This window comes from Brachionichthys hirsutus, chromosome 13 (assembly GCF_040956055.1).
Source record: "Brachionichthys hirsutus isolate HB-005 chromosome 13, CSIRO-AGI_Bhir_v1, whole genome shotgun sequence".
NCBI lineage: Eukaryota > Metazoa > Chordata > Actinopteri > Lophiiformes > Brachionichthyidae > Brachionichthys > Brachionichthys hirsutus.
Window position 1 is genome coordinate 11,308,860 of NC_090909.1, and position 10,972 is coordinate 11,319,831.

General features: G+C 46.9%; 1 protein-coding gene across 1 annotated transcript; it reads right to left on the reverse strand.

The window, feature by feature from the left end:
* Window positions 1-613: 613 nt before the first annotated feature.
* LOC137903479 (transmembrane protein 74-like) lies at window positions 614-1,408 on the reverse strand. The gene has a single exon (XM_068747629.1). The coding sequence runs from the start codon at window positions 1,406-1,408 to the stop codon at window positions 614-616; it is 795 nt and encodes a 264-aa protein (XP_068603730.1).
* Window positions 1,409-10,972: the final 9,564 nt, after the last annotated feature.

Consider the following 10,972-nt stretch of genomic DNA (forward strand, 5'->3'; position numbering starts at 1 on the left):
CTTTGTGATCAGGTTTTCTTTCTTTTGTGGACCAAATAACAGCAAAACTAAAAAGAGAGAGAGAGCGAGAGAGAGAAACACCAGACGACCCTCGACTCGCTTCAGAGGTGAAATTAGTTTCCGACGGCGACTTCATATTTGATTATGAGGTCAGCTGATTTTTATTACATTACCAAAGTGAACACGACCAAAGGTCGCGTGACCCTGCCGGAAGTGAGCGCTCACATTTAGGGAGGCTTGCATACGCAGATCGGGGGTAGATCCCCCCCCCCCCCCTGCAGCTGCACAGACACACACACACACACACAAGTCTGTGCTGGCTTGTAAACATGAAGCCACTGAAGTAGCAGCATCATTAGGAGCAGTGCTGCCGAAGGTAGGGATCGTCATGACAACCATCCAAACAAAACAAAATCTATTTCAGCCTTTACCGTTATTATCCTCAGTGACTCAGGATCGAATCGCTCTGGAGCTCATTTGGGCCGACAGGATCGGCAATCACTGCAAACAAAGTGAAATATCTAAACCAATGCAACCGGTTTCCCCAAGATGTCCTCAAGATGTCCTCAGAGGCGTCCCTGAGTCCCTGTCCTGTCCTGTCCTGTCCTTACATTCAGCTGAGCGCTTCCACGTCCTCCTCGGCTGCTGACAGGCGTGACCCGGATTCCCCGGATCCTGCCCCCAAGCTGACGGAGCCGTACGACGTCGCTGCGTGTTTGGCGTAGGCAAAGGCTTTCCGCCTCATCGTCTCGCCTTTCCACATGGAGATCATCAGCAGGGTGGAGAGCAACGCCCCCCCGAGGGTGAGCAGGCACAGTCCCGCGATGACACACCGGTCCAGGTGGGCCCCGATCCTGGCCTTCTCCCTCTCCAGGCGCTCCATGTCCCGGGCGGACACGCCGTCCCGGTCCACCCGAACGGCTCTGGGGACCGTGTAGGAGATAGCGACCAGAGAGACGCCGGTCACCAGGCACGCCACGGCGGCGATGAAGCCGTAATCCACAGACGTCCCCGGGTCGTCACAGAGGTCGTCGTCAGACAGCAAGTAAAGTTCAGGGATGTCCTCCTCCTCCTCCTCCCCCTCCTCCTCCTCCTCCTCCTCCTCCTCCTCCTCTCCCTCCTCGGAGAGTTCACTTGAGGAGCTCTTATTAGGTCTGCAGCTACGTGGACTTGTTTCTATCAGCTGGACGTCATCATCATCAGCATCTTCATCACCGTGGTGCTTGCTGAAGGATGTTTCCGCCTCCAGCCGCGCCGCGCCGTGCCGCGCCTCTGTCCGCGCCGCGGCGCGCTCTCCTCCGCCGGGGTGACGCGCCTTTGCCGCGCCGCTGCTGACCCCGTTGATGCTCAGCTCCGACGCGTCTCTCGGATCGGGATGCTCAAAGTGAAGCAGTTCGAGACCAGCCATTTGAGCATCAGGCTGAGGCTCCGGGTTGCCAAGCCCGTGCGCGGAAAAGCGTGGAAAGCAGAGCGAGAGGCGGAACCAGACGCTTAAACTCTCTGGGATGACTTTGACGCGTCGGGAGGAGCAGCAGAAGCAAACTGCGCACCCGCCGATCCGGGATTCCCGAGAAGGCTCCAGCGACGCGGATCTTCAGTTTCCTGCCCACTTTTTCCATTTTTCCTTTCTGACTTCTGACATCTCTCAAACCGACCGTCGCTCCGGAGCAAATCCAAAGACTCTGATTCCACGCAACGCGGTTAGAGATGGTCCATCGTTGATGCGTCTCCCTCCCCTCCGCGCCGGCGGCAGCTCGCATCCCCGGTTGCTTCTGCGCTCCCGCTCCGGTTAATTCGAGGGAAAGGTTTTGACAGACCCCTCCCACGGACCGAGCTCATCAGCGCGCCAGCTAAGGAGATCACCTCCTCATAGACCTGCCCAAGGGTTATGAACAGTAACTACTGGTATAGGTAATAAAGTGTGCGTTACACAATCAGCTTCACAATCAGCTTTATTACCAGGTTATAACTGACGTGTTGCCACACTGCTGTCAAAACTCTGGAAAAGCCCTGAGAGACAGGGACAAGAAAAAAAAATGAAGACCTTCAAATTCAAAAGTGTTTCAACATACAATACACGATCATGTATATGTCCACAGACATTGTCTTAAAAGAGCGCAGGACACATTATGAGGTCCCAGAAGTCATTTAAGGAGCCTGAGAGCTTAAATCAACACGATTTCAGAGGAAGGGCAGCAGATCATTTGCAGCAAACACAAGTTGCAGCCGAGGTTGATGGCAAAGCCATTTGTTAGGATCCTCGGATGGGGTGCCGCACGGGGCCCCTGTTGGGGACTCTTGTCCTTCTACAGGACTTCGTCACTATGCACTCGAGACCCAGAAACCCAAAAGTAAAAGAAAATAAATGAATAAGGATTCATGAAAATCACATCTGTGGGGATCATTCAAAGGATGCCAAGAACAAAACACATCCACCCCACAGCTGCATTGGGTTAAAATACATTACCCAATTCCCTATGGTTCATCCTCTGGGATCCATCCGTCCATCCATCCATCTGTCCATCCATCCGTCCATTCATCCATCCGTCTATTCATCAACTGGAAATGTCAATAAATGTCACATGGACCAGATTGTACTGGGTTGATGGGTAATTTATTAACATAAATGGAGTCAAATGAGGAACAAACAAATTAACTCGGGAGGCAGGGCCGACGGGTGTTGCTCAAATCAACGAAATAAATAAAACGACAAAAGACATGCGCTCAACTGAAAACTCTTTATGTAATATCCTTCTAAAAACTAACAACAAAAATGTCTCGCTCAAAGGCGGCGATCCAGAACCCAGAGCAGAACCAAGAAGCACCATGGAAAGCTGTAGGCTAAGAACGAGGAGCATCTGTAGTGCCGGGTTCCAGCTGGATCGCCATGATTGGTGGGCCGAGGCCCGGCAACGGCCATCAGTTGGCCAGCGGTGGTCCACGCCATATTCCACTGGAGCCACTCAGGAGGAAGCTCCGGCAACCCGCAGAAAGACACCCAGAGAAAACGGGCAGTCGGGGCCGAAACAGTGTCCATCGGTTCGGGACGCAGAACACACAACATCATTATCATTTAACATGCACTCAACAATATCGTCGTGAGCATCCATCCATTTTAGTGTAGATGAGATGATCGTCTCATCTACAGCCGCTCTTCTGCACACACTCACACCTACGGAGAACTTGGAGCGATCAATTCACCGAAATGGCATGTTTTTTTTAGGTGGGAGGAACCCAGAGAAAGACCGCCAACTTCTCCTCGTGAGATGACAGCGCTACCCACTGTGCCACATCATGCAGAAAAAAGGATTTTCCCCTCCCAGGAAATGAGGCTGCCTTCCTGACTCGCCAAGTTTTAATGGCACGGCAGTAGAAAAGTCTTTAAAAAACTGCTTTGATAGTTGATCCAAACCGTGTCCAATCCTGTTCAGTCACTGCTGAGCTGACATTTCCAAACCTGCAGTTCATAAGGAAGTAAAAAAAAGAAAAACATCCACTTCAACATTACATTTTGTAGTTTGGAGACAGATATTATTAATTAAAAGCACAGGCTATAAAGAACCGCTCACGAAGGTCATAATTACAATTACCAAACCTCAAGCACCGTGAATTCCAATCAGTAAGCAAGTAAGCCAACACAAAATAAAAAAAATTAAAAATGTAACACTAACATTGGCCAAGGTTAGAGTTATAGTGCAGGGAAAATATACTATTTAGATAAAAGAGTGTGTACAGCTCGGTTCAGATCTGCTCCTGTGGCTGTTTGCTGGATTCATGGTTTGGTCCAATTCTTTTTGTTCCATTCCAGGGAAAATAGTGCAGAATTTAAGAATTTAACTTTAATTTAGTTCACACAAACACTCCATCCTGGCCCGGCCACGAGTCAAAAAGTTTTCCCACCCCAAACTTGTCGGAGGAAATGCGCCCGGAAAAAGTTTATATTTGTATTTCTCAAACAAATGTTTAGGTTAATGCCTGTCTGAGAAAAGTGTATAAAGTGTATGATGAGGGGTTTTACAGCCTTAAAACATATGTAATAATTGTAAAAAAAATAAAGCTGAAAACGTTGCAGCTTTTAGTGCACACACACACACACACACACACACACACGCGGAATTGGTCAAGATAATTTACTGCAGTTTAATGGAGCAACAAAATGAGGTGCAAGTAATGGGATTGTGAGTGTGTGTGTGTCTGTGTGTGTGTGTGTGTGTGTAAATGTGCTTAATTTAATAATAATAATAATAATAATAATAATACATTTTATTTATATAGCGCTTTTCTGAAAACTCAAAGACGCTTTACAGTGTACATAATATAAAAACAGTAAAGAAATTCAGAAAATACAAACAATAAAAAAGTGAACACGGATATAAAATCAATAAAATTCCAACAGTAAAATTATACATTAAAAGCAATGTCAGACAGATGGGTTTTATCTTTATCGTAAATAATCTTAATCTTATCTGTAAACAGGAAAAGGGGGATAATTAATCTGTCCAACTATGACTTTAAGTCCAGCACTGCAGGGAAATCACCATTATCCCCTTTCCCCTGGGAGATGTATTGACACGAGGGCCTGTAAATATTCTGTCCCATCCCAGTCTGGGAAAAACACCAAGCTTGAGTAAAAGTAAACGTTTTTTTATTTTTTAAATGCTATGATTTATGATCTAAAATGATTTCCCATTTCCTGCAGAGATGCACCCATAAAGCAACATGTCTGTTTCATTTGTGCCACCCAGTGTGGTGTGGCATTTCCCACTGACAGATCTGCTGTGAAGCCAGAGTACAAGTAAAGCTAAGAATAGCTGATGGGAAGCCAGAAGGAGCAGAGACAGACGTCGGTCCAAGGTCAGAGCAGGACAGTTAAACTTTCAGCATGGCATAGAGGATGCCTTTGATTGGACAGAGAATAAACAAACACACAAATACATGCATTCACATGTTTGTGTTGTCACTAACCAGAGGCTTAGTGTGTAGCTGTTAGAGATCAGTCAAGCTGCAATGCTAAGCTAAGCACGCTTTAAAGGATCACGGTAGGTGAAGCTCAAGAAGGAAAGCGTCTCTTAATGTCAAATATAAAGCCGGAGGATTTGCTGCCGGAGGAGGAAGGAGAAAGCAGAAGGAGCAGCTCAACTCCAGGCAACAGAGCACGAGGAGACCCTCCACTCCTCACTTCCTCTGTCACTGCTCATTCATCAAAGGCACGGCCTACAAGCCGGCATTGATCAGATTCAAGCAGCAGTTTATTTCAGGGCGAACGGGCCTCATTCTAGCTGCCTTTGACATTATCATAGCGCGAATGATAAAGAGCAAACAAGAAGAATCAACTGGACTTGTTGACGGTGTCTCAATCCTCGTCCTCTGTTCAGGGACGGTTTCTCCAGCTTGACATAAATGGCTTCTTCAACTCCTCTCTCAAACCACCTCTCTTTCCTGGCTAACACCTGGACATTACTGTCCTCAAAGGAGTGTCCTGTGTCTTTCAGGTGCAGGTGGACTGCTGAGTCTTGTCCTGAGGAGATGTCTCTCCTGTGTTGAACCAGACGCTTGTGGAGCGGTTGTTTGGTCTCCCCAATGTCCAAGTCACTGCACTGGACAGCAGACAAGACGTTGCTCTGTTTGTGCCAGGGTGGACCAGCGTCTGTCTCTGGGTGTTTTGTCTTTCGGGTGGACCGGCGTCTGTCTCCGGGTGTTTTGTCTTTCAGGTGGACCAGCGTCTGTCTCAGGGTGTTTTGTCTTTCGGGTGGACCAGCGTCTGTCTCTGGGTGTTTTGTCTTTCGGGTGGACCAGCGTCTGTCTCAGGGTGTTTGTGTCTGGGTGGACCAGCGTCTGTCTCTGGGTGTTTTGTCTTTCGGGTGGACCAGCATCTGTCTCAGGGTGTTTTGTCTTTCAGGTGGACCAGCATCTGTCTCTGGGTGTTTTGTCTTTCGGGTGGACCAGCGTCTGTCTCAGGGTGTTTGTGTCTGGGTGGACCAGCGTCTGTCTCAGGGTGTTTTGTCGTTCGGGTGGACCAGCGTCTGTCTCAGGGTGTTTTGTCTTTCGGGTGGAACAGTGTCTGTCTCCGGGTGTTTTGTCTTTCGGGTGGACCGGCATCTGTCTCAGGGTGTTTTGTCTTTCGGGTGGACCAGCGTCTGTCTCAGGGTGTTTGTGTCTGGGTGGACCAGCGTCTGTCTCAGGGTGTTTTGTCTTTCGGGTGGACCAGCGTCTGTCTCAGGGTGTTTTGTCTTTCGGGTGGACCAGCGTCTGTCTCAGGGTGTTTTGTCTTTCGGGTGGACCAGCGTCTGTCTCGGGGTGTTTTGTCTTTCGGGTGGAACAGCGTCTGTCTCCGGGTGTTTTGTCTTTCGGGTGGACCAGCGTCTGTCTCAGGGTGTTTTGTCTTTCGGGTGGACCAGCGTCTGTCTCTGGGTGTTTTGTCTTTTGGGTGGACCAGCGTCTGTCTCTGGGTGTTTTGTCTTTCGGGTGGACCGGCGTCTGTCTCAGGGTGTTTTGTCTTTCGGGTGGACCGGCATCTGTCTCAGGGTGTTTTGTCTTTCGGGTGGACCGGCATCTGTCTCTGGGTGTTTTGTCTTTCGGGTGGACCAGCGTCTGTCTCCGGGTGTTTTGTCTTTCGGGTGGACCGGCGTCTGTCTCAGGGTGTTTTGTCTTTCGGGTGGACCGGCATCTGTCTCAGGGTGTTTTGTCTTTCGGGTGGACCGGCATCTGTCTCTGGGTGTTTTGTCTTTCGGGTGGACCAGCGTCTGTCTCTGGGTGTTTTGTCTTTCGGGTGGACCGGCGTCTGTCTCTGGGTGTTTTGTCTTTCGGGTGGACCAGCATCTGTCTCAGGGTGTTTTGTCTTTCGGGTGGACCGGCTTCTGTCTCCGGGTGTTTTGTCTTTCGGGTGGACCAGCGTCTGTCTCTGGGTGTTTTGTCTTTTGGGTGGACCAGCGTCTGTCTCTGGGTGTTTTGTCTTTCGGGTGGACCGGCGTCTGTCTCAGGGTGTTTTGTCTTTCGGGTGGACCGGCATCTGTCTCAGGGTGTTTTGTCTTTCGGGTGGACCGGCATCTGTCTCTGGGTGTTTTGTCTTTCGGGTGGACCAGCGTCTGTCTCCGGGTGTTTTGTCTTTCGGGTGGACCAGCGTCTGTCTCTGGGTGTTTTGTCTTTTGGGTGGACCAGCGTCTGTCTCAGGGTGTTTTGTCTTTCGGGTGGACCAGCGTCTGTCTCAGGGTGTTTTGTCTTTCGGGTGGACCAGCGTCTGTCTCAGGGTGTTTTGTCTTTCGGGTGGACCGGCGTCTGTCTCAGGGTGTTTTGTCTTTCGGGTGGACCAGCAGCGATGTAGGGGACGATAACGGGTTTCCTTTTGTCTTCCCTCTCCTGATCCTGGCTGTTTTTGTTCATATATTTGCTGGTCTTGACAAATGACTGTACTTGTACTGTAACACATAATATTGTTTGAATGTACTTGTACTGCTCTATCATTCTATCTAATAAATGTATTCATCATCATCATCCATGTTGAGGTTTCCATCAATTTTCAGGTGTCCAGCACAGTCCAGAAAAGGTTGGACGTTGTCCTGATCATCTTCACAGTGAACTCGATGTTCTGATCCACCGTGTTGATGTGGTCTGTAAAGGACTCCACTTCCTGGGTCCTGATTTTTACCCAGGTGTCGTTGACGTACCTGGACCAATGGCTGGTGTCTCCCTGTAAAGGAGGGCAGGGCCTTGCTCTCCACCTCTTCCATATGCCCATTGGCTACTATCGGAGATACCGGTGAACCCGTGGCACAACACTGTTTCTGTCTGTGCATTTCAAAGAGTGGCGACTCATTTGGACTGAACTGCTCATCACTTCCTGCTCTTATTTTGTAGCGTCTTGCCTTTATGAATTTGACTCTGCGTTACCTCCTGCTTTTTTTTTTATACCTGTTTTCTGTGATCCAATCAGTCCCTTTCGTATGTATATTCTCGCTTCCTGTTTGGCTAGCCTTGCTCTCATTGCAGAATACCTCGTCTCCTTTGTATTAGTGATTGTTTCAGTTTCCTAACGTTCTACCCGAGTTGCTTTGTGATCATTTGATCCTTCAGTTTTATCTCTGGACCAGCTTGTCTTGTAGGATACTTTATCCGATAAAGTAATTGAAGGTAATTAGTAAATGTATGGACTTTTTTGGACTTTTTAAATGTGTATAATCTATGTCTTTCGCCATTTGTTTTATTAACCATTACAAATAGGGATGAGGTCCATTAAAAAGTCATTTTTAGTCATTAAAAGGAGTTATGGAATAAAATTATACTCATTTTTAAGCAAGTAATTAATCCAGTTTGTTTTAATGTATTTGACTCCTCTGGTGTTCTTGTTTTTTTTTAATATATCTTATGCATTCAATGAAATTTAATTCATGCAATTATTTATAATGATACAGCAACTAATTTTCCAAAGTGGGATCTGGGCCAGAAGTCTAAACAGAAATGTGTCGGGTTGGGCAGCCTTCGTGAAGGTTTGTTGTGCTGGCATTTAAATCCAGTTCGGAAAGAAAAAAACATTTGTGTTTCCTCTAGTTCAAAGTGACCTTTGTCACCGCGAGAAATTGGTGATGGCAGAAATACTGTCACAGTGCATTATGGGAATTGTGCGTTAAAGGATTTCTTGGGATTGGTGCAAATTACTTTCTCCATCAAATTAGTCATATTTTGTAGTACAGTATAGAATTTAAACTACGGTACATGAGAGTCAATGTATTATCATTTGAACATGATTTTATATCATTCAGCAGCGTAAGACAAACACTGTTTACTGAAGTACAGTATTAAGGTACTATTATGTTTCACAATTATTTGTTCTGCTATTTTAAGCATCTATTTGATTACAAAGGGAAATTGCATTTGTTATTATATTGTGACTGTGATTACTAAATTGTAAAATGTGATATTTCCATTCCCTTCATGTAACTTACAATTTCAGTTTTATTAATTGCTTATGATCAAACATGTGGATCTTTCATCTGGAATAAAACGCCTACACTGACTATAAACCTGTGAGAGAATCTAGAGAATCATCCACTTCAGTCAAAAATAAAGGAAGACTATTCTCCTTTCAGGTTTGTGATCAATGGAACATCTTTCATAGTTATGTTATTGTCATGCATTTAAATTCTCAAGTTCTCATGCTCAGTTTCAGTGCTGCTGTGTGTCCACTGGGTGGCAGCAAAGCTCTGTCATATGGTTTCCTTCCTGCACTGTCCCCATGAATACTAAAGCAACGGTGTTTAAACAGCAGCAGTGTTTTAAATAATAGTACCAGTCTTTGATAATTGACTGTAGTGTGGATATATATTATATATATCGATATATATAGTATACAGGATATAAGTACGCTTCAGAAAGGCCGTTCTCAGCTGGTTAGAAGAAGGAAGCTTTGCATTCTCAATATTTGTGAGCAAATAATAAAAGATTAAATGTTTATTTTGTGCATTTTACAGCCCCTGAGTTGGAGAAACAGGCCCTCAGAGATTTTCAATTAGAGTTTCATGTATAATTTAGAAAAATGGCTGCATTTAGCTGAATTTTCATTTTACCAGGAAGAAAATGTTGAAAAAAGGAATCTGACTGGCGACGAGAGGAATCGTGGGAGAAAAAGGAGGAGGCGTCACTATTATGTAATTCGATTCCTGTCCACCTGTTGCTAAGGATGGACGGCTGGCAACTTCCATGGAGCACGAGCTTGTGAGTAAAGTGCAAGCTGGCGTGGACTTCGCGATTGTGAGCTGAGGTCCTGCAGAATGTGCACAGTTGGTGCGGAGGAGGGTTTCCACCTCCGATTGTGCTGTTGTTGGAAAGGATGACAGCGACTCCAGGTCACTCCTGAGCGGCCTCTTTGTGCTTTCCATGTCTCGTCTGATCACCATCACCTCTCCATCAGTGTCATCCATAGTGCGCCCTAGATTTAGCCCAAGTTTCATTACCTTGGTGCAGAAAATACACCAGATGTCCAGACTATGAGGTTACCTCAAAAATGTTACTTTCTTCTTGTCCTGTTTGGTCATAGAACCGTGAGACGAGGCCCCGTTCAGCCGGTAACTGGTGTGCCTGAGGTGGACGGTAGGACCCGTCACAGGTGTGTGAGGCTCAAACATTTCACCTTCAAAGGAGATGATGATACAGCTGATAGTAAAAAATGCAAAGGTGATTGTAGAGGATGAAAGATTGAGACAAAAACTGTAATAAAGACCAAATCACATTTCTCCTAACTCTCCACTCTACAATTTGAAACCTTAATTCGTGCCATTGAAGCAGAGGGTAGTGCCGGTGCCTCACAGCAAGAAGGTTCTGGGTTCAATTCCTTTCTATGCAGAGTTGGTTCTCCTCGCTGCCTTAAACATATGTCGCTGTAAACTGTCTGTAGTTCTGTGAGCGTGACTCTTGTTTGTCTTTTGTGTCGCCCTACAGATCTCACGCCCTGGACTTCTTATAAGGAGCATGAAGATGAACGATCAAAGTACCGGCTACAAATGCACTTATCAATCATTAAGAGTTGAAAAATGTACAAAAAATGTAATAAAGTAACCCCTGGAATAACAGCAGAACAGAGAACGGCAAGTGTTTTGAAGGGGGGGGGGGGTCTGTTGATGAAATGGTGATGATGAGCTAATCCCCTTCCATACGTAGAGCGAGCTGGTGCCAAGAGGAAGGCTCAAAATCAAGCCGCCATCTGTCCGCCAGACGCAGTGTGAGAACAGAGAGCACGGAGGCGCGTCTCTTTTTACGCACGGCGAGGACACGCAGCTGCTGCACGGCCACGCTATGGCGGTTTCTGCACCGCGCGCAGCGGGCAGGAGTTTAGTTTAGAGCTTCTTAAGAGCGATGCAAGTTTTCATTCACCCGCAGAGCCGTCGCGCGTAAAGGACTAGATCAGTGCGCGCGTCAGGACGCGGCCAAACGGCAGAGCCTGTTCTCTCCCTCTCTCGGACTTTGGAGCTGAAGCTGCAGG

Bases quoted from the DNA above. Each gene is read 5' to 3' on its own strand.
- LOC137903479 (XM_068747629.1), bottom strand. From the start codon at position 1,408: ATGGCTGGTCTCGAACTGCTTCACTTTGAGCATCCCGATCCGAGAGAC.